General features: G+C 33.0%; 1 protein-coding gene across 18 annotated transcripts in view; it reads right to left on the bottom strand.

The window, feature by feature from the left end:
* Nucleotides 1-26,483, bottom strand: part of LOC144364872 (uncharacterized) — a 63,456-nt gene that overhangs the window by 33,784 nt on the left and 3,189 nt on the right. For 8 of the 18 annotated variants that reach the window (XR_013422980.1, XR_013422973.1, XR_013422978.1 and 5 more), the window contains 2 exons: nt 25,695-25,847; nt 10,672-10,709 (listed from right to left, as the gene is read on the bottom strand). The exons of 1 other annotated variant lie outside the window; for it this stretch is intronic. Coding sequence is in view for 4 of the 17 variants with exons in the window: in XM_078014906.1 (XP_077871032.1) it covers nt 10,672-10,709; nt 25,695-25,759 (103 nt within the window). In the remaining 13 variants the exon portion in view is untranslated. Of the gene's footprint in view, nt 1-10,671; nt 10,710-16,488; nt 20,738-22,380; nt 25,848-26,483 lie in introns of those variants that run through there. 9 more of the 18 variants (XR_013422974.1, XR_013422977.1, XR_013422979.1 and 6 more) reach the window with 5 other exon arrangements.

Here is a 26,483-nt window from a genome sequence, read left to right as displayed (position 1 = left end):
CCAAAGTGGTTGTACTAATTTGCAGTCCCACCAAAAATGTATGCTTGCAAGAATTTATTCTTATTTCTATTTTTGATTATTGTGATTCTAATTGGAGTGATAGTTTTAATTTGCATTTCTCTGATTACTAGTGATGTTGAACATTTTTTCATATATTGGTTGGCCATTTATATTTATTCCTTTGAGAAATATTTGATATTTTATGCATTTATTGATTGGGTTATTTGGTTTATTTTTGGTGGGGGGAGAGGGTGTTAACTCTTTTGAGTTCTCTATATATTCTGGATATTAATCCTGTATCAGAGGAGTAGCTGGCAAAGATTTTCTCCCATTATGTAGGCCTGTATTCGTGCTCTTCTTTCCTTTGATATATAGAGCTTTTTAAATCTGAGGCCATCCCACTTAATCGATTCTTGGTTTTATTCCTTGAGATTTAGGAGTCTTGTTAAGGAAGGTGATGCGTGTGCCAATATGTTAGAGTATTGACCCTGTATTTTCTTCTAGCAGTTGAAGTTTCTGGTCTATTTCCTAGGTCTTTGATCCTCTTTGAGTTGACTTTTGCGTAGGGTGAGAGAGAGGGATGTAGCTTTGTTCTTCTATAGATGGATATCCCAGAATGATATTCCTTGAAAACAGTTATAAATCCAAAGTTTTTCAGAACTAAAAATTCTTTTTTAAGTTTGGATCAAACTCATCTGGTGACAGAAACTCTTCTGACCTGATGTGAATTATTCATAATCATCTTTTCTTGTCTAATGTGAACATTTATAAGTTTTTATACAAGCATTGCTAGATGATTATTAAATTCTGCCCAAGACTCTTCTGGGAATGCCATGCATGTGTAAAATATGTACTTTATTATCTTTCAGAACCCTGAAAATCTCCAATTTTAAGAATATATTTGGCCCCAAAGATTTCAGGAAGAGAACTGAAGTCCTGTATATATATATATATATATATATATATATATATATATATATATATATATATATATTACTCATAGGATTAAGTGAATTAATGAATGAACTACAAAAAATAATGCCTGACACAGAGTAAATGTATGAAAAATGTTAAGTATTATCACCACAAAGATCATTTGATTCTCCATGTTCCTTATATTCAGAACAAAATAGTGAAAAGAAAAAGTCATTATTCAGCACATAAAAAGTTATTCCATGCCCATTTGTACTTTTAAACTATTTTTAAATTGAGAGTTATTAGTAGTTCTCCGATAAAAGGGTTGAACTTATTGTAGCTACTATATTCTTAATTTTTAATAGTTGAAGAGTTTTAATGAAATTATTTTCATGGAAAAGTATAAACCATCTTTGTATGTGACCTGAGTTAAAAAAAATTTAGATCATATGCTTACAATGGTTAAACTTTGGAATGAATTTTCATCCCAGATAACAAGCAAAATGAGTGATAAATTCTAGTGCATTTCTGTGAAACATTTTGCTTTGTTCTTTTCAATTCCAAGAATTTAACTTCTTAGAGAACATGATATTTATATGTGTAAAGAGGTCATATTAACTTTTAGAATTATTATTTTCATATTCTGTCTTCAACTAAGAACCTGCTAAAGTATAACTGAAGCTTACAAATCTTCTCTTATATAGACCAGTATACCATCAGTCACAAGATTCAAAGAAATGTATGTGTTCTGAACACACTTTTGAGCAATACTATGTATTATAAACCATTTGATATGAAAAGATTAATAATGGCCAAGTGGAAAATAGAATACTAAAAAAATCGACATTTAGGAACAACACTATAGGATTAAGAGGTATAGATATTAGATTTCACAATGCAAATCCCTGACTAACCATCTTCAAATGATTGATAAGAGGCACAATGTTCTACTAGCAGCATGAATAATAGAGTATTACTTGTAGAAAAGATATACTGTTGCAAAGAGAATATACACTATTCTCTATTTTTAATACTATTTTCAAGGATATACATTGATCCAGGACAGAGGCAGAATAATTCATGTCATTTTAATACTTGTCAGAAAATATGGAGGGAAAATAAGAATTGCATATGTCTGTCTTTTCTCCATTCTCAGTTAAGTAACTTGAAGCTGATTGCATTCACTGAGTCATGAGCCTAGGAGGAGACACAGACTGAGTCTATACAGTATGGTGCAAGGCTGGTATTTTGTCTGTCCCTTTAGGACATCCAACTGGAGAATATTGGTAGAAATCTGATTATGTAGTTTTATGTTTCCCCAAAAAAAGGATAAATATCAGGGTAATGTTATTCTGTCCCCTCACTTCTCCTTCCTCAAATGTCCTCTTCTTCCATGTCTGTTAAAGACAAATTACCAGTTTTCCAGTTAGAGAAGTTTTGACATCCATTAAGTTAAATTCAAAAAGTAGGGCTGAATGAAATCAAAATTTAAATGAAAATTCATCTATTTCCCCTCTCTTTGAGTGCAACTATCTTCCATGGAATAAAAATGCCATAATCTTCTATTCTATTCCAAAGGTGAGAAGTATATGTGTGTATGTGCAGTGGGTAAGATTGGTGGGAGAGTGAAAAAAGAAATGGGAGATTAGCTCCTTTCTTGAATTTAGAAGTTACCAAAGGTATCTATCTAAAACCAGTTTTATATTTCTGTCTCCTCACAGAATAATACATTTCATTCACACTGACTTGCTATTGACTATTTTATTTTCTATACTTGCTTTCTTCCCCTAAAGATAAAAACCAAAAAAAAGATAATTATCTAGATAACTCCAACTTTAAAAAATATATCTAATAAGTAGTTGAAGGCAGAGGTGTGTACCTATAAGAATAAATGTTTGATAACTGGCAAAAATAGCCATTGAAGACACATGATTGAATAAGAGGTCACTTAGTATTAATTTATAAAGAAGGACTTCTGAAAATAAAACTTGGAAGCCACAGATGGCAAAGTATAAGACAAAAAATTGCAATCTGTTCATGATGTAGAAATGAAACAGATACATAAGAAGACAACCAACAGGTTTTGGGATTCCAGAATCAAACTCAAAATACTTCAAGTAAAAGAATCATCAAAGCCATCAAATGTATACACTGGCTCAGGACAAAGGCAGAATAATTCATGTCTCCACACTGACCTTTTCAATTTGTATATAGCATGAATCCCACTGTAGAAAAAATGGAATATACACTTGCCTGGAAATGAACAACTAAACTAAGATTTTTATAAATCAATTTACATAGGAATTACAGAGTTTTCTGTGGAAAGTAAGAATCAGGCAAGAAAAACTTGACAGTAAAAAATATTGCCCTTAATTTGGAAGGGAGGGGATAGCAAATAATCACACCAAGCAAAAAACTCTAAATAATTAATCTAACTTGGAAACACCTGGATAATAACCACAAATACTATACAAGAGTATGAAGATAGGAGACAAATACGTTTTGTTATTACAGAATTAGATTTCTACCAATATTCTCCAGTTGGATGTCCTAAAGGGACAGACAAAATACATTTTGTTATTACTAAGTTTTTCGAGTTTGGGACAGAATGTAAGATTCTATTTTCTTTTTCATGTATAACCATTTGTATATTTAATTTGCTCCATGTTTATAATAAATAAGAGCTGAGTGTAGTCTCTTAAATGTAGAGATATTTAAAGTCCCCTTTATTCTTTCAGGCATTTAGTATCCTTGTAAATGAGGGAATGAATATACAAATGGACAATAGCCAAATCATACATAAAAACAGATAGCTGACATACAATCTGCTGGGACCAGCCCAGGAAGCCAACCTATTATATAAGAAATCAGATCAAAATCAAACCACTATCCAGAACAATAACCTTATAATAATTAATCCAAATGTGGAAGATGAATAATAATTGATATTTTCTCTGATTTGAGAGTCATTCTGAATATAGGAACAACTCAGAGTTGTCTAGATATGTTTCCCAGACCAATCACATAAGATGTGCTCATTCTAGCTACCCCTTCTTCATCTTGCCCATACCTGAAGCTTCCTCTTTATTCCCTATGAAACATTCCTACTTCTCTGTATGCTTTCAATCCCTGCCAAACACAGAGTTATGGCTAACTCTCTTATTATGGTAAGTTTGGAATCAATATCTTTTGCTTGTCCTCATTTGTTCTTCATTTATTTCTACACTCATAAATTTAAAATGCAAATGTTTAATATAATGATTCATTAAATTTCATTTATTAGTAAGCATTTCCAATAAAGGGGCTGCTACAAAATGTATCAGGTCTTAGGAAAATAATACAAATTAGCCTGCTAAGTACATATTTATTATTTCCTTTCATTCTCATTCACTTTTATTCCACAAGCAACCATTTGATTTTAGTTTATAGGTAGTTTATTTGAATATCATCTTTGAAAATAAGGTATAACAATAAACAAAATACTAAACTCTTAAAATTTAAAAATTTAAAGTGAGTCTGTTAAAATGTATATAAATTGTATTCATCACCTCACCTTTTATTCATACTTACTATGGATTCGATACAAGCAGAAATTTTTATTAAATTACATTTTATAAGTTCATGCATCCATTTTACTATTTTCCTACATTCACAATTTCACTCATATTTTTCTCAGAGCTAGAAATGCCTTTGTCTCAACTCTCGTATGTGGCAAAACATATATTTCCTTCAAAGTGCAAGTAAAATGCTACCTCCTTCATAAAACCTTCTGTTACTCATATAAAAATGATTTCTAATTCTCTTAAACTTCTCTAATGCTGGTTTCTCTTATAAAATATTTCATTATTCTTGACCTTCTTCTATTAGAGGAGTTCTTTGAGGGCTATATCACTATTGAATGCTAGAAATATAAAGATAAATTAGCCTTCAAGGTGTTATCCTCAAGGTGTTCACGCTCTAATGAGGGTGTTTATGTGTGTGCTGTATAATTAATAATGTTGTGATATGAGAAGCTCCACAGGATCACAAGAGTCATGAGTGCTACCTAGAAGAAATTCAAATATTCTTTACAGAAGAAAAATATAGATGTCCAGCCCTGCATACCCTCATGCCATCCCAACATCCTTTCCTCCATTCATGGGGTGGCCCTGAAGACATCCCTGAGTAAAGAGCTCTGCTTCTCTTGGCCATGTGGATTTTACAGGGGAATAAGCTTGATAAAATAACTGTTATATTTCCATAAAATGGAAATATAACAGTTATATTTTAGAAATAGAAATTCTAGTCTATTCTGTCATTAATTAAACAGAAAGAATATGTAGCCTGTGGTAGCTATTTTTTACCATTTGCATGGAAAAACAAAACCCAGAAAGGGAAATTTTGCTTGAGAGAGAGAGAGAGAGAGAGAGAGAGAGAGAAACAGTTGTGATTCCAGGCTATTTTTCAGTCTGACTCAAGCCCTTCTGAGGCCTGACTCTACTTCTTGCCCTTAGGTTTTGTTTGATAACCTTGTATGTCCTCTCATCAAATTCACAGTTTTCATAAAATCTAGCTTAAGGTGATCTCTGCATCCAAACAATCTCTGATTAAGATGGTTTTGTCTTAAAGTATAAATGACAAGTTGTCAGATATGTAAAAGGACAGGACAGGACACTCCAGCAAAGGGGGAAAATGACCAAAGATATTTAGATGAAAAGTTAATGTCTAAGAATAATCAAGTAGACCAAAGTAGTTAAATCATATGATGAGGGGGGGAATTGTTGATGCCTTGTTGAAAATAAACCTAAGCTACTTTATTAAGAAATATGAATTTTATACCAACATCAATGAACAAAAGTACATGGAAACATTTCAGCCCAGATGTTAATAAGGGGGGCTACAATTAAGAAGATTAGACTCCCTGATAGTCACACTCTGGCATTAGATGACATTATTTCCCTTTATTCTCTTACTACTAGTAGTACCACAACTACTACTAGTACTACTACTAATAAAGGCACCAATACTTATAACTAATGTATATTTAATACTTATTATGTGCATACCACATACTAGTTCTTTCACATAAACTATCTTACTTTATCCTCATAGGAGCTCAGAGCTAGGTACTATTATTATCTTTGCTATATAAATAAGAACACTGGAATAGAGAGATGAAGATCTTAGCTTCATTTTCTACAATATTAGCAACTAAATATTTTTAAGGAATTGCAACTTCATTTTCTATAATATTAGCAACTAAATTTTTTTTTAAGAAAATGAGGTAAAGAAATGGAATTCCAATTCTGGTCATTCTAACACCAGAGTCTACACATAGAACTAATCATATGTTACCTTAGTTTCCTAATGATCAGGGTTTATTCAAAAATTGAAAATAGTAAGATGAGTCACCTGTTAAGTGAATAGTGCTGCCTAACAAACAGTAGCCTATTGATCAGCACTCCAAAATGCTTCCAAAATAGGAAATCTTCAGTATTCAATTAATATGCATATAACCATCCTTCAATTTAACAACCAGAAGTTTTATTTGGTTATTGAATAGATACAAATATATTTTAAAGTTTTTTTTATAAATACATAAAAAATTAAGCTTAAAACAAGCCTTTTGTCTTTACGCGTACTAATTTAAGAACAGAACACAACCAGCAACCTAGGGGTCATCTACTGGCTAATGGTTCTTTGCCTTAAAATTTGTATTCACTTTAAGTAATTGCCATGCTTCACTCCTCTTTTCTTCTCAACTCTAGGATTTACTTTGCCTCCCACATACCCATTTCAATTGACTAGCCTCTTCCACACATTCTCCCCATCAACTTATTTACTAACGTGTGTTGATTACAATTTAGTATTCTATACCTGGCAGGTTTGAAGATTTGTTCAGCCTTATATTTTTTTCTCTCATTTTTATTATCAAAAGTAAAAAAAGCAAAAACATTAAATATCAAAAATTCTACTAAATTGTTGATGAGGTATATAATCTGTATCAAGAGTGGCCTTTCTGAAAGGCTAGGAAAATGGGTGACAGGCCACACACACACACACACACACACAAACTTACATGCATTGCACATTCATGCACATGCTCAAATACATACATGCACATGAATGCACTTTGGTCTTTCCAAAGTCTCTTACAGCAGTTTATAGATATAATCTTAGCAAATAATCCTTTTATCTAACATATTATTGATGAATGTTAGGGTATCTTTAAACCTGAACCAAGTTGTATTATCAAAGCCACATGAAAGCACATTTTTTCTAGGCATCCCTGAGATATATCTCTGCATAAAGATTTTAAGTTCCCCCAAATTCATAATTTTTTATTTTATATTCTTATATGACATGGAGGGTTATGATGATGAGTGATATGATAATGACAATTGCAACTTCATTTTCTACATTATTAGCAACTAAATATTTTTAAGGCACTATCTTCCTGCTAGCCATAAATATTCTTCTGACCCCGAGATTATTCTCTCTTCTTAACACACAAGTATAATTAACATCAAAATTGTCACAATTAATTTACACTAAAAAAGCAAATATATTCAGGCTATTCAGGTTCAAAAAGGACTTGTGAATACCCAAAAGGGTGAATTTCCCAATCCCAAGGCAGAATATAAATATCCAAGCATGGGAAAGTAATGTCAATAGTCAGATTAAATTCAACCAAGTCTCCTCAAAGACACAGTATAATCAGATTCTCAAAGGTAAAGACAAATTGGGGATTCTGATAACATTAAGAGAAAAGAAACTAATAACACACAGTAGTGTTCTAATTCACTAGACATCCCACTTCCCATTCAAAAATCTCATAGGCCAAGAAGGAATGGGATGAGATAGTCACAGTGCTGAAGTTTAAAAAAAAAAAAAAAAAAAAAAAAAAAAACCACCCAAGAGTACTGTACCCAGCAAAGCTATCCTTTAGAAATAAAAGAGAAAGAGAGAGTCCCAGAAAATGAAATCAGAGAGAACTTATCACCACCATCAAATTTATAAGATATTCTAAAGGGATTTTTTTCAAAATGAATAAAACAGATACTATTGAATAAGTAGAAAATATCAGAAGGTATAAAAGTCACTGGTAAGAATAACTACAGAATTATAATATTCTTATATTATAAATATGGTACATAAACCATTCATATCTTTAGAACAATAAAAATCAAACAAACAAATAATAACTATTAATTTGTTAAGAGAGAGGCAATATAGAAAGCAGTAGAATTGTACATCAAAATTTCAAAATGTGAGCAGGAATGGAATACAAGTGTAGGCTTATTGTTCTTGGTATTTTTCTCTTTTTATTTTTTTATGATAAATAATATTAAGTTAGAATAATTTCAAAATAGTTTGTCATAATTAAAATCTACTTTTTGTAAACCTTATGGTAGGCATAAAGCAAAACCTCATAATAGACATGTCAAAAATAATAAGCAAGGAATGAAAACACACAACAATCACAAAGGAAAAACTAAGAGAAGAAAGAACTACAAAATAAGTAAAATTTGGCACTTCCCTGCTAATGATGAACTTATATGTCAATGAATGAAATTATTCAAATAAAAGATAGAGTGTGACTGAATGGATTTAAAGAACAACAACTGTATGCTGCTTATAAAAACTCACTTTCCCTAGAAACACACCTATGGTCCAAAAATTAATGTACAAAATAAGATATTCCATGCAAATGAAATCCAAAATAAAGTAGAATTGGTTACACTTACATCAAATAAAATTGACTTTAAATAAAAACAATAAAAAGAAAAAATAAAATCCATTATATAATGAGAAAAGAGTTAATTCCCAAGGAGAAAATAACAACTGTAAATATGCATCCAATACCAAAACATCTTAACTTATAAAATAAATATTGTTAGACCAAAAGGGGGAGATGGACCCCAATACAAGAATAGTAGGGGACTTTAACACCCACTTTTAGAAAGGAAGAGATCAGAGAGAAAATCAACAAAGAACTACATTTAGACTAAATGGACATAACAAACAGCTACAGAATATTTCATCCAATAGCTGCAGAATAAATATTATCAACAACATGTTGAATATTCTTTAGTACAGATTATAGGGTAGGTGCTATGGTTTAGAAGAATGTCCCCTAAAAATCCATATGCTAAAATCTTGGAACCCAGAGTGGCACTATTGGGAAGTAGGGCCTCCTAAGAGGTCCTTAAGTCATTATGGTCATGACCTTAAAGTGGACAGTGGCACATTGATTCTTTCCTCTATTTCTCTTTTTGTTTCCTGGCAGATGATGTAAGTGCAGTCCCTCCCACTGCCACCCATCACCACCAGAGGCCCAAAGCAATGTTGCCACTTGATCATAAAGGAGAACATCCCAAACCAGGCACAAAATAAACCCTTTCTAAGGAATCTTAGGTATTTTGTCATGGTAACAGAAAGCTGATTAATACAGTGAGCCAAAAGAAAAGTGTCACCAAATTTGAAAAAAAAAATTAAATCATATCAAGTATCTTTTTAACCATAATAAAATAAAACTTGAAATCAATAACAAAAAAACCTGGAAACTATACAGATATGTGGACATTAAACAACATAAGCATAAACATCTGTATCAATGAAGAAACAAAGAAGGAAATTTAAAATTGTTTTTGAGATGAATGACAATGGAAATAAAATATATCAAAGCTTATGGGAAACAGAACATGCAGTACTAAAATGGGAGCCAATACCTAAATAAAAATATACAAAAATCTCAAAAAAGTTCCCACATTTGGGAACTAGAAAAACAAGAACAACTAAACCCAAATTAGTAAGAGAAAAGAAATAATAAATATCAAAAGAGAAATAAATGGGGGCGAAAAGCAAAAATGACTACGAAAAAAGACTAATGGAACAATTGGTTTTTTAAAATGTAAACAAAACAAACAAATGCTTAGCTAGACTAAGAAAACAGAAAATACTAAACAAAATAAAATCAGAGACAGAAAGGAGACATTACAACTGACGCTACAGGAATATGAAGGGTTACTAGAGACTATTATATAGAACAATTATACGCCAACAAATTTGATAACCTGGAAGAAATGGACAAATGCCTGGAAACATACACTTTATTGAGATTGAATTATGAAGAAATACATGACATAACAGACCAATAATGAGTAACAAACTCAAACTAATAATAAAAAGCCTCCCAACAAAGAAAAGCTCAGGACCAGGTGGCTTTCCTAATTATACCAAAGATTTAAGGAAGATCTAATAGCAATTCTTCTCAAATTATTCTAAAAAATAAAAAGTAGTAAATCCTTTTAAAGTCATTCTGTGCTGTCAGCTTTACACTGATATCAAACCAGATAAGAACACAACAAAGAAGAAAGCTACAGGCTAATATCCCTGATGAACATAGATGCAAAAAGCCTCAACAAAACATTAGTAAAATAAATACAACATCTTATTAAAAGTTTATCTACCATGATCAAGTTCAATTCATCTCAGAGATGCAACGGTGGTTTAACATGTACAAATGAATAAATATGATACAACTTCTCAACAGTGAAGGTTAAAAACTCCTAAAATCATCTCATTAAATGTAGAAAAAGCATTTGATAAAATTCAACAATACCTTCATGATAAAAAACCCTCAGAAAATTAGTTGTAGAAGAAATGGACTTAAAGGTAATAAAGGTCATATATAACAACCCCGAGCTAACATAATACTGAATGAAAAGCTGAAAGCATTCTAAGATCTGGAACATGATTAGGATGTCCACTTACCACTTTTATTCACCAAAGTACTGGAAATCCTAGTCACACTAGTCAGGAAACAAAAAGGAAGAATGGACATGAAAATTCTCACTGTTTGCAGATGACATGATTTTATATAAGAGAAATCCAAAGTCTCCTCCAAAAAGCAATTAGAACTAATAAATCAATTTTAACAGTTACAGGATACAAAATGAACATGAAAAAACCAACAGCTGCAAATATATATATATTATATATAAATACCAATGAATAAATTTAACCAAAGAGGAGACAGATCTCTATAATAAAAACTATAAAACATTGGTGAAAGAAATGGAAAATAACACATGCAAAAGTCAAAAGACATTCTGTATTCTTGGATTGGATGAGTCAATATTGTTAAAATGTATATACCACCCAAAGTGATTTACAGATTCAATGATATCTATATCAATGACATTCTTTACAGACTAAAATCCTAAAATTTTTGAGTAGCCACAAAAATCCCTGAATAGCCAAAGCAATCTTAAACAAAATGAACAAATCAGAAGGCTATCTAGAATATATTAAAAAATTCAAAACAATTTATAAGAAAAAAACAAATAATTCCATTTAAAATAAACAATGGATATTTTTTCAAAAGAAGACATACAAATTGCCAACAGATAGGTGAAATTTTCAATGTCATTAGGGAAATACACTCAAAACCACAATAAGATATCACCTCACTCCAGGTAGAATTGCTATGATCAAAAAGACAGAAAAGAAAGGCCTGAGAGGATTAGAGAAAAGGGGACCTTTAAACTGTTTTGGAGAATTCCAATTAATTCAGCTGTTATGGAACTAAGTCAAAAAATTAAAAATAGAACTTTCTTATGATCTCATCATCCTATTAGTGGGTATATATTCAAGGGAAATGAAATCAGTGTATTAAAGACACACCTTCATTCCCATGTTCACTGTAGCACTGTTTACAGTTGCCAACAAATGGAAACAACCTAAGCTTTCATCAGCTGATGAATGGATAAAGAAAATATCATTTATATACACAATAGAACATTATTCCACCATCAAAAGGATAAAATTGTGTAATTTGCAACAACATGGGTAAAAGTGGAGGACATTAAATTGAGTAAAAACAAATGAGGCACAGAAAACAAATATGGTGAAATTCACTTTTGTGGAATTGAAAAAAGTTGATTCTCCTCCATGAAGACGTTGAGAATAGAAAAGTAATTAGCTAAAATTGGGGAGAAGAGGACGAAGAGAGGGACAAGGGAGGAAAGGAAAGGTTAGTCAATAGGCACTAAATTACAGTTAGATAGGAGTAATAATTTCTGGTGTTTTTCTTTTCTTTTTTTATCTTCATTTTATTTTTATGTGGTGCTGAGAATCTAATCCAGTGCCCCACACATGCTAGGTGAGCGTGCTACCACTTGAGCCACATCCCCAGCCCCTTTCTGGTATTTTATTGTACAGAGAAATGACTACAGATAACAATACATGTTTTAAAAATATAGAAGAAAAAATTTTGAAGGTTTTTACCACATCTAAGTGCAATGGTGCACACCTGTAGCCCCAGCTACTAGAGAGGCTGTGGCAAATGATCCTCCTGCCACAGCCTGGGCAACACAGTGAGACCCATCTTTTAAAAAATCAATCAATTATTAAATTAATCATACTGCATAATGATTAATGTTTTCACTACAAAGAAATGATGAACATTTGAAGAAACTTGTGTCTACCCTCATTTGAACTTTCCATAATGTATTCATATATCAAAACATCACATGGTACTATAAATATGTACAATTTTTAGGTGTCAATTAAAATATTGCTCTAAAATGTCTATTTGGGAAAAAATCTAACAAATTTTAAATATAGGGATACTACATGGCTATATTGCCAAAAATTTGCCTCTTGCTCAATTTATTCGTTCACTCATCAGAGGAAAAATATTGTCATGGCATATTTAAAAATTATATTTAAACAAAACAGCATGGTTTGAAATAATAAAATACAGTTAATGCCATCAGAGTGGATTAACAATTCTTTTCACATTTTCTCCAACATAAAGGCATTTTGAAGATGACACAGTAATAAAGTAGCATCTTAGCATAAGAAGCAATCTTCATTGAAAAACACTTGTATAATTCCTGTTAAGCACAAACACCCATAACATTCCAACAGGGTCATCAAATTCCTGCTGGAATTTCTACACTACATTGTCGCGACCCCTTGCCCGCAAGGAAGACGGAACTCGGGAATCTTCTTTCAGCAGTTTATTCAGGCCCTTGATATTTCTTCTACTCATCCTCGGATGCCCCTCCCAGCCTTAATAAAGCATCTCAAGGCCCAATGCGAAGCTGCCACGTGGAACTTTCTCATAGGGTGCTGAAAAGCCACGCGCCAACTCTCCCAAATAAGGAGTTGTTTGTCACAAACCACAGCGGAGCCAGCGCCATCTTGTAATGGCGACCATAATCTGCATAAGCAGCAGAAACGGCTCACCACACTACATAATGTGAGTTATAATTTTAGAAGTTTTAGAAAAATATTCGAAAGAATCCTGAAGCAGTATTAATGTTATTAATTTTAAAATATTGTGTTAATTAGCCATGGTGATGCACACCTATAATCCAAGTGACTAGGGAAACTAAGACTGGAGAATCGCAAGTTCAAGGCCAGTATTGGCCACTTAGCAAAACCCTATCTCAAAATAAAAAATAAAAAGGACTGGGGATATAGCTCAGTAGTAAAGTTTCCCTGGGTTCAATCTCTAGCCCAAATAAATAAATACATAGCATACATATATAAATAAATAAAATATTTATTAGATTTTTATCTTTAATAATCATCATTTTTAATAAATAAAATTCTTAGTCTAAATTTATTAGACACTCTTTACAAATGGCAGAAAATTAAATGCTACATAAGAGGCTCATTGAAATGCAAAATATTGGTTTCTTACAGGCCATAGACATAAGAACTCTTAGACAGAGTCCACACCAGACTCACATTCCCACGAGTAAGATTGAGTGCTTATGAAATCAGGAATATTACTGCTCTATTACTATTATTTCATTAATCTATTGATTTGGCAAAAACAAATACAGACTGTACATCACTCCAAGTTTTATTTATGTTGCCTCAGTGTTCAAAGTTAGATATATTCTTTAGCAAGTTGATTTATTTCTTTAATTCTATTCAATCAGGAAAAACAAGACAATAATAAAGGAAAGCACCATTTATACAATTGATCAGAGTCATGAAGGAAAATGGAAGGCCTGAACAAAATGATTATTGAGAAGACTTTATTAAAATATTTATAAAGGTGTGATAAGATTTATAGGAACCCATTAAAGAATAGTGAAATATCCTGAGACAAGTAACATCATAGGATTCATTACAACTGCTGATCTGAAAAGTCCAAAAGTATGGTTGGAGTGAATGCAGTGAACTGTAACTACAGGAGCTGGGCCTTCTAAAAAGGTTTCTCTGGTCTTTGGTAGAGGAATATAATCTTTGCCAACCCCAGTGCAAGCACTATTGATTCCTTTCTGTCAAAACTAAAGCCATTAGTTCAACCTTAAGAACATGTATTTCATTTTTTAAATGTCACTACAAACAATGTCACAATAACCTACTGAATCTATGCTGAATCAAAATTGGAATTTTTTTTTAACAAAAAGTGTTTAAAGAACAGCGATCAAATTGCTTCTTGCATTTTGAATTTAAGGTCACAATATACAGTGATTCAGATGGACCTCATTATTACTCAATGGATCTACCTTTACGACACTTCCTCCCAACTATACCATACATACTGACATTTGTATAAGAACAGAAAATTGATAAAATGCAAAAGTTGAACATGAAAGGAATAGAGTTTAAATTTGTAACTCTCATCTTAACCATAATATCCAAGATAACAATAATTTCAGAGTTAACCATTAAGTAAATCCTAAGGATGTTTAAAATCCCTTTAACTTCATACCAAATGTTGTGAGGTACAGGCTTCTTTAACTGTATGCTTGTTATTACATAAATTAAACTGATTTTAGAGAAACAGAGAATATTCCTGAAATAGCGTTCTCCTTTGCTGCTGTGTTCATTCTGTTGTTCAGAATAAAAATAAATAAATAGATAATTTTTTAAAAAAGCAAAATCTCATTTTTAGAGGCCTTGAATTCAAACCTTGAACAAATTCTCCATTCCATTATGTTCTCTATCCCTCATTCTTAAGAAATATTTTATTTATTTTGACAGGCAACTCAAATTCCACAGATAGGTAGGGAGGTAGGATATTGACATGGGATAATTAGAGAAAAGATAAGCAATTCATCTTTCTCTAAAATACCTGCTTCTCCTGCAAATCATAGAGTTATAATTTCAGCAATAATATTGCACTGTGTCCCTGGCTATATTAGAAAAAAATTTTACAAAGTATTTTTTCTTGAGGTTCAGTGGCATGGAGAAGTGTCCTCCCAAAGTCCCATAGGCTAATGGCTTGATTAACAACCTGTGGTGCTAGTGAGAACTGGTGAAACCTTTAAGAAAGAGGTGTAGAAGGAAGTTAGGTCATTGGGGGCATGACCTTGAAAGGGATATTAGGACCTTGACCCCTCTTTCTCTTTTCTTGCTTCCCAGCTGCCATGAATTGGGTTCTGCTCTGCCACCTGCTCCCAGCCACAGGCCCACAGCATTGGAGCTAACTGACAGTGAACCGAAACCTCCACACCTGTAAGTCAAAACAAACCTTTCTTCTTTTTAATTTGATGTATCTCTGGTACTTGTTACACCAATAGAAAGTTAGAACAAAAAAATAAGATTTATAATTATTTTAATTCAGTGTTCTTACTTAACAGATAAGGAACTTAAATATCAGAAATACTCAATTATTTACCTACATTCACACAGACACAAATAGCAATAGACACAGGACAAAGGCTAACTTATGATTTCCCAGCGTATACTTTTGCTTCCTTAGCTGTTTTTAGCTTGATAATTCAAAGGGTTTCAATATAAGGTATCCCCAAAAGCTCATGTGAGAAACAATGTAAAAAAGTTTAGAGATGAATGATTGGGTTATGAGAGCCTTAACACAAGTAGCAAATTAATCCCCTGACAGGAATTAATTGGGTGGCTGGCAGGAGTGGCTGGAGGAGATGAGTTATAGGAGGCATGTCTTTGGGGTATATATTTTGTGTGTCATGAGTGGAGTCTCTCTCTCTGTTTCCTAATCTGATGTCTTGAGCTACTTTCCTCACCACATCCTTCTACGTCACCTAGAGCCCCAAGGAATGGGGTATGCTAACTAAGGACTTAGACCTCTGAAAATATGAACCCTCAAATAAACTTTTTTTTTCCTCTATATTGCTCTTGTCAGGTCTTTTGGTCACAGTAGCAGAAAAAAAAAACTAAGTAAAACAGTATTAAAAACATTCTTAGCTTAAGCTACTGATTTTAGCTTCTTTTTACAGTTTATTGTCCACTTACCCAAAGCATATATCCAGATTCAGCAGAATATATTAACAACTCACATGAACTTTATTTACTATGACTTCTAAGCAAAAACATCTATGGAAAATTGCATCATCCATAGAACATCATCCATATTTTTCTGGTCTATAAGCTGGAGGTAACCTGCATGCCTTTCAGGTTGCGATGGGTCACTATTTATTACTTTAACAAAAGTCAAGAATGAATTCCAAATAGCTTTTCAAAGGGAATAATATGTCAGTACTGGGATGTTTTTCGTAACTCCAAGGTGTAAATCAAGGGACTTTTCAGGAGACAGACAATACACATACAACAAAAGAAACACAATCCCAGAGGACACCCATGAAAACTTTGGAAAAGAGTTTTATTGGGAATGCCCACATGAGAAATATATTAGACTGGAAGCAAGAATCACAAACAACCCTCCCATGTAGCTTCCCACTGGGCCTTCCAGCATATTTCCAAAAGTTCAAGTTAATTTCAGTCTTTGCTGTCAAAGCCTGCAGGCACTCAGATTTAAGTAGTCCTGCTTACTGATGCCAATTCACCATCCATAAGAGGTAGAAATGGGGAGTGGAAATGACCTTCCAGAAAAGAGCAGCAGCTGGTGCCATCCCCTGCTCTCACTGTACAAGCCTTCAGGAGAGGGATGCTTTGCTTGAACTCCAGTGCTTACAGCAGCCTTCAAAGCCCCCTGTAAAAGTAGCCCCATGCAGTAACTGAAGAGAGTTGTATAGGTGGGTTCCTTCCAAAATGTCAAAAGACATTAGGAGCCATTTCAGAAGGACAAATAATGGAGATGGAAAGGGGAATAAAAGGAGATTGGATAATGGGTACTAAAATATAGTGAAATAGAAGAAATAAGTTCTAGTGTTGTTCGGCACAGTACAGTGAGTGGCTAGTTTACAACAACATACTATATATTTTATAAAGAACTAGAAGTTAGGTGTTCAAAGTTTCCCACCAAAAAGAAATGACAAATGTGTAAGGAGATGATAGAAATTCTAATGGTCCTGAATGGATCACTATACATTATATACACATTTCAAAATTTTCACACTGCATTCCATAAATTTGTATAGTCATGTGTCAATTAAAACATATTTTTTTAAAAAAATAAAATGCATAAACCTAGAACTTAACAACGTTAAACCAATGCTAGTAAGTGAAGCAGCAGCTTTAGGCAAGGCATGGCAGCACATGCTTGCAATCCCAGCTGCATTAACAGCCAAGACATAAAGGTCACAATTTCAAGGCCAGCCTCAACAACATAGTGAGATGCTGTCTCAAAACAAAATAAAAAGGGGTGAGGATGTAGCTCAGAGGCAGAGAGCTCCTGGTTTCAATCCTCAGTCTGTGTCCCAGCTCAAAATGTAACAACTTCTAGCAGGCAGGTAAACTTTAGAGCTCAGATCTCTCTAATTCTAGAGGCAGAGAGGGTCTTTAGGGTCTACTGTTGCCTCGAGAAGAGACCTGAGAAAGACTAATGAGGAAAGAAACTAAAATCTCTCAGAGGTGAGATTTTTTTAAGTAATAGAGTTGAAGGGAGGCCCTACAACTTAAAGAGGCCCAAGGGACTTCTTTGGGGTTTCTATTTCTGTCTAAAAGATGCAATAACTGGAATTGGATGAATCCAGGTGCTAAAACAACAACAACAAAAATGGACATAATATATGAAACAACTGCATCAAGGCACTGGATACTAGCAATAAATGACAGTGACTCTTGAGAGATGGAAAGCAAATGAGGTCAGCCTATGATTGCCCCAGTACACTACCATAAGAGCCTGGAATGACATAGGAGGGACACCCGTCAGATGTCACCAAAGTTGAGAATATAGGAAGAAAAAAGAAGCTAAACTCAAAAACATATAATTTTTTGGTTCTAGAATCTAAGAGGGAAAAAATGTAGAAACCACAAGATTTTAAATTTCTTCTTGTAAAAGAACAAAGTTGGAGTACTAACACTACTTAACACTTCAATTTACAGTAATCAAGAAAGGGTGGCATAAAGATAGGTAAATACAATAATGGCACAGACTAGAGATTTCCAAAACCCAACACACATACATGACTTTCAACAAAGGGACACTATTTGAGGAAAGGATAGTCTTGTCAACAAAAAAAAATGAAGCAAAGAAATGTTCATAACTTAAAAAACAAACTTCATATTTTACATCTCATTAGGAACTTACTAAAAGTAAGTCATGCATCCAAGTATAAAAAATAAAATTGACAAACTTCTAAAATAAAACATGGAGAAATATTTACTCATTTGTGTTAGGCAATGGTTTCTTAAATATGATAGAGAAAGCACAACCAATAAATAACCTATTGATTCAATTTAATCGAAATTAAAATCTACTTTTCAAAAGACATTAACATAGGAGAAAAATGCTTAAAAAGAATATATCTGATAAAGAATTGTATCCATAATATATAAAGAACTCTGACACTCATTTATCAGAAATCAATAAACCCATAAGAAATATGCAAAGATTTGCAAAGACATTTATCAAAAAGAATATGTAAAAGATATATAAGCAAATAAGAAGATACTCAGCATTGCTCATTAGGTAAATTCACAGTGGAACCACAACGATATACCAATTAATACTGTAAGAATGGCTAAAATTAAAAAAGGCCATCCTAGCCAGGCACAGTGGCATACACCTATAATCTTAGTGACTCTGGAGGCAGGAGGATCACAAGTTCAAAGCCAGCCTCAGCAACAGCAAGACACTAAACAACTCAGTGAGATCCTGTCTCTGAATAAAATACAAAAGAGGGCTGGGGACATGGCTCAGTGATTGAGTGCCCCTGTTTTCAATCCCTGGTACCAAAAAAAAAAAAAAAAAAAAAAAAAAAATCTATCCAGACCTAGTAATGTTGAGAATGTGGAGGGACAAAAATTTCTTACACTGATGATCATAATGTGAAATAAATTACTTTAGAAAACAATTGGCAGGTTCTTAAAATCTTAATTATACATTGACAATATGATCCAAATATTCTATTCCTAGATGTTTACCACTTCTTTCTCCACAATTAAAACATACCTACACAAAAATTTAAAACACAAATGTCCATGGTAGCTTTATTAAAATATCCATAAAACACAATTTTCATAAATAAGTCAATAAATAAACTGTGGTACATTGACAACAGACTACAACTCAGCAATTAAAAAGAAAGGAAGTATTGATACGTAACAAAATGGATCAATCCCCAAATAATAACACTGAGTAAAAGACACCATACAAAAATAGTACATATTGCATGGTCCATTTTTGTGAAATTTAAGGAAATGAAAAACAGTCTATAGTGACACAGAGCAGAGTAATGGTTGCCTGGAGACATAAGGGAAGGGTGAGGAAGAAGAGAGAAAATCATTATAAAGGAGCAACAGGAAATATTTGAAGGTTGATGGGTATGTTCATTATCTTGATTGTGGTGATAATTTCATGGGTCATATGATATATGTCACAATTTTTCAAATTATACAATTCATGTATGTATAGTTTGTTAGTTTGTTACATGTAAATTATACCCTATGAAACTTTTGTAAAAAGAAAAAGAATAAGATCCTAGCAACAGATATGTCCTTGTGAAAAAGATTAAAATTGCAGTTTGATTTTGAAGTACAAAAAGGCTCAAGAGCTATTTTGTAATTGCTATTTCAATGTAGCTTCATTGATTTTTACATTTTTTTATTTTAGAAAATGCCTTTATTAGAATTTTTTCTTTAAAATACTTTTTCAAAGTAGTGCTTCTTGCTTATATCTGGAAAGGCCAAGTTAAATTGAATAGAAACCAAAGTTTGCCATGTCTATTTTCAAATTCAAAATTGACCAAGTTATAATTAGTCCCAGTCTCTATTTCAGGGAAATCACTTCTACCACCTTCTGAAGCCTACTGAGATTCAAATTAACCCACTATTTCCAAGAGAGCTGATTACACTGGCTTGTCTACTTCAAATTTTAATTAACAATTTCTTGGGCTAACCCTTTCTAAACACTAGAATCTAAAAGGGAAAAAATGTAGAAACCACAAGATTTTAAATTTCTCACATCTTATTATCAGTTATGGAAAATGTCAGAGTATTTTGAGATCTTCTGAGAGGTATTAAATAGCTTATGAAAATATAACTTATCAAAATAAGTTATAAATTTGGAAGTAGAAAAATTCATGGATATAATACTGTTTAGAACCCTAATATGCTGTTTCCACACTGATTTTGCGTTTTATGCCTTATTCGTCCAACTCTCCATTTGTACATAATCTTTTTTTTTTAAAGAGAGAGTGAGAGAGGGGTGAGAGAGAGAGAGAGAGAGAGAGAGAGAGAGAGAGAGAGAGAGAGAGAGAGAATTTTTTTAATATTTATTTATTTTTTTTTAGTTCTCGGCAGACACAACAACATCTTTGTTGGTATGTGGTGCTGAGGATCGAACCCGGGCCGCACGCATGCCAGGGGAGTGCACTACCGCTTGAGCCACATCCCCAGCCCTGTACATAATCTTTTGCTGTGGTCACAATCTCAGTATAAAACAACATGCTGTCCACTTATCCTCCAAGATATAGAGGGTCACATATTTCTGAGGAAGAAATTATGGCACAGATAGATCAGGTTATTAAAGAATACAGAAAATGAGGACTTTTATAATATTTGCAAAAATGTAAATAAAATATAATGTTTATGATACTACATAAAGTATTGATAAGCAAGATACAGTATAACAATCTGCTCATCCATTTCTCAGGAAATTCATTCACTTTTAGCAGATTCCTTTGCATATATAAAAGGCAGATTGATAGAAAAGTCAATGTTTATCATTCAGAATGTGTGTCAAATGATTTTTTTCCTCATATTTTTTCTAATGTTTTAAATCACTGTTTGTGTGTGTATGTATGCCTGGATACTTAATACATGTGGTGTGTCACCTGACATTCATACTTATCTCTCTCACGGTATCGAAAGATGTCTGTCTGCATACTCCTCAGGTTGCATTCACTATTTAGTTACATTTAACTCAGACAATTTGAAATTTAACACCTAAATCTGATGAAAACCCATTCAGATAATTTTAAACATTTTTGTGTAAAACAAAGACACAAAAATTTATTTTATTGTGTTAGGCTGAGAATGAAGTCTGAGGAGTATAAGAATAATGTACCAATTGGTCTCATGTATGACTCCCCATGAAGCACCATGATGGGTAGAAGGCAAGAAGTATAAAGCACCACATAAATATGGCAGATATTCAGGAGGTACTGTGAGGCATGGTTGAGCATCCTTTATTTTACTTTATTTTGTTTATTTTATTTTTTTTTTAGTACTGGGAATTAAACCAATAGACACTCTATCACTGAACTATATTTCTAGTCCTATTCACTTTTTTATTTTTGAGCAGGGTTTTTGCTAAGTTGTTGAAGCTGACCTTGAACTTGTGATCCTCTTGCCTCAGCAACACCACCCCCAACCCCAAGTTGCTGTGATTACAGGTTTGTGCCGTCATGCCTGGCATGGTTAGGTATCTTAAAAGGGATAACATTCTTGGGAGCCAGAGAGAGAGAGAGAAGAATCCCAAGCTGCCAACTAGTGACTTACTCCCTGGTTGAGCTTCCCTTATTCCTTTCTCATATGTGTGAAGAGATTTTATATCTATTTGTAATACTTTGTTAGGGTTGCCATAAGAAGGTACCACAAGACTGGGTGGCTTAAATGGAACTATATTTTGTCACCATTCTAGATCCTAGAGATAAAGGAGTTACCTTGGTTGACCTCTCCAAACAGCCTCTTTCCTTGGCTTGTAGATGGTGATGGCCATCTTCTCTGTGAGTTTGCATAATCATTTTTCTGTATGTATCTGTGTTTAGTTTCCTCTTATTATAAGGATATCAGTCATAGTGAATTAGGACTTAACTTATATAAACTTCATTGTACTTTACTGCCTAAAAGGTCCTGTCTTCAAATATTGTCACATTCTGATGTAATTGGGGAGTTAGGACTTAACATATATATTTGGAGGAGCACTATTCAGCTCACTACCCCACTCAATGTGACACCCAATCCTATCTCCAAACACACACACACACAAACACACACACACACACAGTCTTCTAATCAGCAGTTAGGTTCCACTCCAATCATACTAACAGCATAAATAATACATAGTATATAGTAAGTACTATGTATTATTTACATGGTACACAGTACTTACTGACAAGTAATACATACATAGTAAGATTAAACAAATGAATTGCTTCATAATTTTGATGCACTGATGGATTTGATTTCTTCCACTTGTTCATATTTTTATTTATGTTTGTGAGCTCTCTTCTTGGACTGTGAACAATCTCAAAGAATTTATCAATTTATAGAGAAAGCAAGAGAAAATATAGAATAATAATAATAATTCAAATCTCAGCCACACTGAGTATTTTCTCAAAACCAAATTTCATCTATAAAAAGTACAGGACAAGGCAAAACTACTGACTTAACCTTCTTCTGAAACCTGACCCTGTTGGCAGTCAGAAAACAAATCTACCTATTCTATAATTTTTATTAATATAAGAATCTCAGGGAATATCTCCAAATTCTCCCATTTTTAACACACTTATATTCATTTTACCAGCAATTTTCCCAGTTCTTTTACCAAAATGTATCCCAAATAAATTCATTTTAGTACTTTTTTTTAATCAATTTTATTTAAGCCACCATCCTTCATCACATGAAATACTCTAATCCTCCCTCCCCATCAAAGCTATTATTGACCCAGGAACTAGGGTAGTTCTGCTCACTGTTAAAGAGTTACATCACTTCCAAATTTAAAGTTCCCTGGTATCTTAGAATAATATCCAATCTCATTTAAAAACAATGATCTAGTCTCTGCCAATCTCATAGGATTTTCCTGTCCATTGTATGTTCCAAACTTACATACTGTTCTTTCTTTTGTCTATTCCCCATAGGGTGCCTTAGGGTATCAGTTTCTAGTCCAAAAGAATGGGTATACTAGCTGTTCTCTCAAATCAGAAACATTTCTATCTAATCTTCATTTTTCAGAGTCTTCACATAATAAAAACTTTACCTTAAATGCTGCCTTCTCCAGGAAGTCTTTCATCCTTATCTCAAGTAGCCTCCAAACCACTCTACTATCTAATTACAATTCTCTGCACAGCATTTAGAACTTTTTGATAGTTTTCTTACTTGTCTTTATTTCTGTATAATTTGGACCCTGACTATTTTGATTGATGGTATAACCCCAGAAAAAAATAATAAATGGTATACAGTTGTACTCAGCATATACATATTTCATAAATGAGTGACCGTTTATTGAATAAATGATCTTTAGGGTGACTAACATGAGATTCTTGACCTTACAAGATGATCATCAAAAATCAATAACTGTCTCTGTGGTTGAAATAAAGGCTTCCCAAATCACCTAAATGTTCCCCAAAGGAATGAAGAAGGCCAACTGTGCATATCTTTATTTTTTTTTCTTTTTCTCTTGAATCTAAGTTTTGCAATATATAAGAAGTTCGTGTTTGATATTTGACCCTCAGGAGCTGTTGATTTACTAACAGTCACTAACGATTTTGGCAGCAGAGACAAGAGCCCTAAAAAAACAAAATCAGGAAATAATCCCCATCCCACTTTAATGTTCATTAGCTACTCATGGAAGTAACTATTAGTGGCAAACATATGAAAATAACTTTCTATTAAAAAAAAAAAGAAGAAGAAGAAGCATAAGTCCCAACAATGGCAATTCCAAAATGGAATGAAAAAGGGTTGAGTATTCTGACTTCCTACAGCTGGTTCCCCTAGAAAATTTTTACTAAGGTAATATACTGATAAGCATGAGGTAACAAGAGAAAAAAAAACTCAAAATTTCCAATTACATTGAATTTTGCCTATAGAATTTTTCAACTTATAAGGAATAAACCATTTTTTTCCTGGGGATAAAATTTGGCAAACTTCAATAATCCAAGATAAAAAGAGTCATATACCCACTCCAGCAATCCCTAAGCTTGTTTCAGGGTGGGTAGACAATAAGGAGCTCATTGAAGACCAAGGAAGAATTAAACTTTGTTTGGGAAACAAAAACAAAGGTCATTTAAATTAGCAGGATATATCATTTGAAGAACAGCTGGTGGTTTTTAATTGGTACATCCTTTAGAAGTAAAATATTGAGTGTTCCTCAGTCTTATTGGTCCATTTCCAATGGATAAACTATCTTCTGGCACTAGTGAATTAGTTTGGCTTTTTTTTTTTAATCAAAGGGCATTATTGTATATTTTACTACTAACTGAGCCATTAATCTCAAGTAATAAAATCTTCTAAAATTTTTAGTTTTAGGTCCAAATTATGATCTTGAAGATTTTATACTATAGGCCAGTCAGCCATTATTCATCTTTCTGCTGCTATTTTTGGAAATGAATCACCACCATCCACTCTGGGGTGTCTTATTCTACTCTTACTCACTTTCTATCTCTACTTTGCATGGGACTTCTTTCTTTTTTGAATTCTCCATTCTCCTTATCCATGGGTGCAAATCTTTTGCCAGAAAAGTTATGTACAAAGATACAACTGGTTTTTTTTCCCTTAAACTACTGCCTAAAGAAGCACGGATGTCATTGGTGAGAATGTTCCAATTTCTAATTTCTTAGAGGTCCTTGTACTATGAAGCTTAAGATATGTACAAGGAAAAATAATATCCTTAATTGAAATTTATGAATGACATTGAGTTCTTTTGATCAGTTATTGAGTTAGAGATTTGTTCCCTAATAAAACTCTTATGTTACAAATATAATTGGTTTTCAGTGAGTAACAGTGGGTATGCATAGTTACATGTTTAAGGAAAAAAGCGAGGCAGGTGGGCTTCTCACTACTAACAATGCTCAGGTCCTGTGCTCTCATGCAGACACTCTATTTGACAGGAAAGACCTTATTTTCATAGTTTCTCATAGTTGGTGGTATTTTTATAACAAAGTTAGATTTCTCCCTGGGGGCATCTTATCAAACATAAATAGCAATGACTCACAGGGGCTGGGGAAGAAAAACTGATGAATTTCCTGAATACCTCTGCCTATTGCTCACATAATTAACATTTCACTATACACATCATTTTATTTTCAGGTGACATTTTATTGAGCACTATTATACAACGATGGGTGGCCAAAGGAGGTGGCTCTTAGTCATGTTAAGAATAGAAGAGGAGTGAGATACAAAAGCCTTAGAGTGATTCAGTTTGATTAGAAACCCAGCTCTGATATGTGTTAACTACATTTCATTTAAAAAACTAAATAGTCTCTGAGTTTTAAAATATGGTAAGAGTTATTACTTTATTAGTTTAAGAGTATTAAATTAAATAATTCATGAATGGCACTTTCAGAATTTTATCATATGTATCAATGAAATGTTTCTATCATTATCAAAAATATTGACGAATAATAGTTCACCAAGCTATTTCACAACATTAAATATGGAACTAAGAGGATTAAATGATTTTTACAGATGTCATCTAGTTAGTAACAACTCAGACTAGAACTCACATTTTTAAATTCCAGAGCTGCATTCTTTCCATAGATATGATTCCTTCTCTTGAGGTTTCTGACATTGTTCCAGGGAAGACAATTTAGCTTTAGAGTTCAAAATCACCAGTTAATTCACTGATCACCTCATATAGCTGGTAAATGAAGATAGTTCTGAAGAAGAAAGAATATGTTTGTATATTGGAATAAGGAAACATGAAAAATATATTTTGAGGGTTAGAAGAACAGTTGATCCAAAAAATCAAGGTGCCTTCATGGAGTTCTGTTCCACTTGGTTGTTTCTGTTTGGAAGGGAGGATCTGGAAATTGGAGTTGGTTGCTATTTGCAACTGCAAGGATTGTGTTTGTACCTACTATAGACATCATAAAGGACTGAGAGCAAGAAGGAGACTTGGTAGGAATAAAGAGCCTCACTGACTTGCAATGTAGCAATAAGGTAATGTACATGTTGTGATAGTACAAGCAAAACTGACTTGTCTGCGTGGGTATTTCTGCAATGTTGTTCAAGCAACCTTTAATAGATTGGATTGTGAGTTGGTATTATGGGGGATATTGTAAAAGAAAATACAAATAGCTGATAGACAGTGATATTGTTCATTTTCCATTTTTTTCATTTGTCTCATGTCCTCCATTAAAAAAAGGATATTTCTGAAGAAAATAAATAGTACCTGGATTGGTATAAAGATACAATACAAGTAAAGTAGGCAAGCAGGAAAAATAACCTTGGAAATGATACAGAAATAATAATACAATAAAAGCATATTCAGTTCCTGCTGTTTAACAGTAAAA

This window comes from Ictidomys tridecemlineatus, chromosome 6, assembly GCF_052094955.1.
Source record: "Ictidomys tridecemlineatus isolate mIctTri1 chromosome 6, mIctTri1.hap1, whole genome shotgun sequence".
Classification (NCBI taxonomy): domain Eukaryota; kingdom Metazoa; phylum Chordata; class Mammalia; order Rodentia; family Sciuridae; genus Ictidomys; species Ictidomys tridecemlineatus.
The sequence above is the reverse complement of the archived record's forward strand: the minus strand, read 5'-3'. Positions and strand labels throughout refer to the sequence as shown.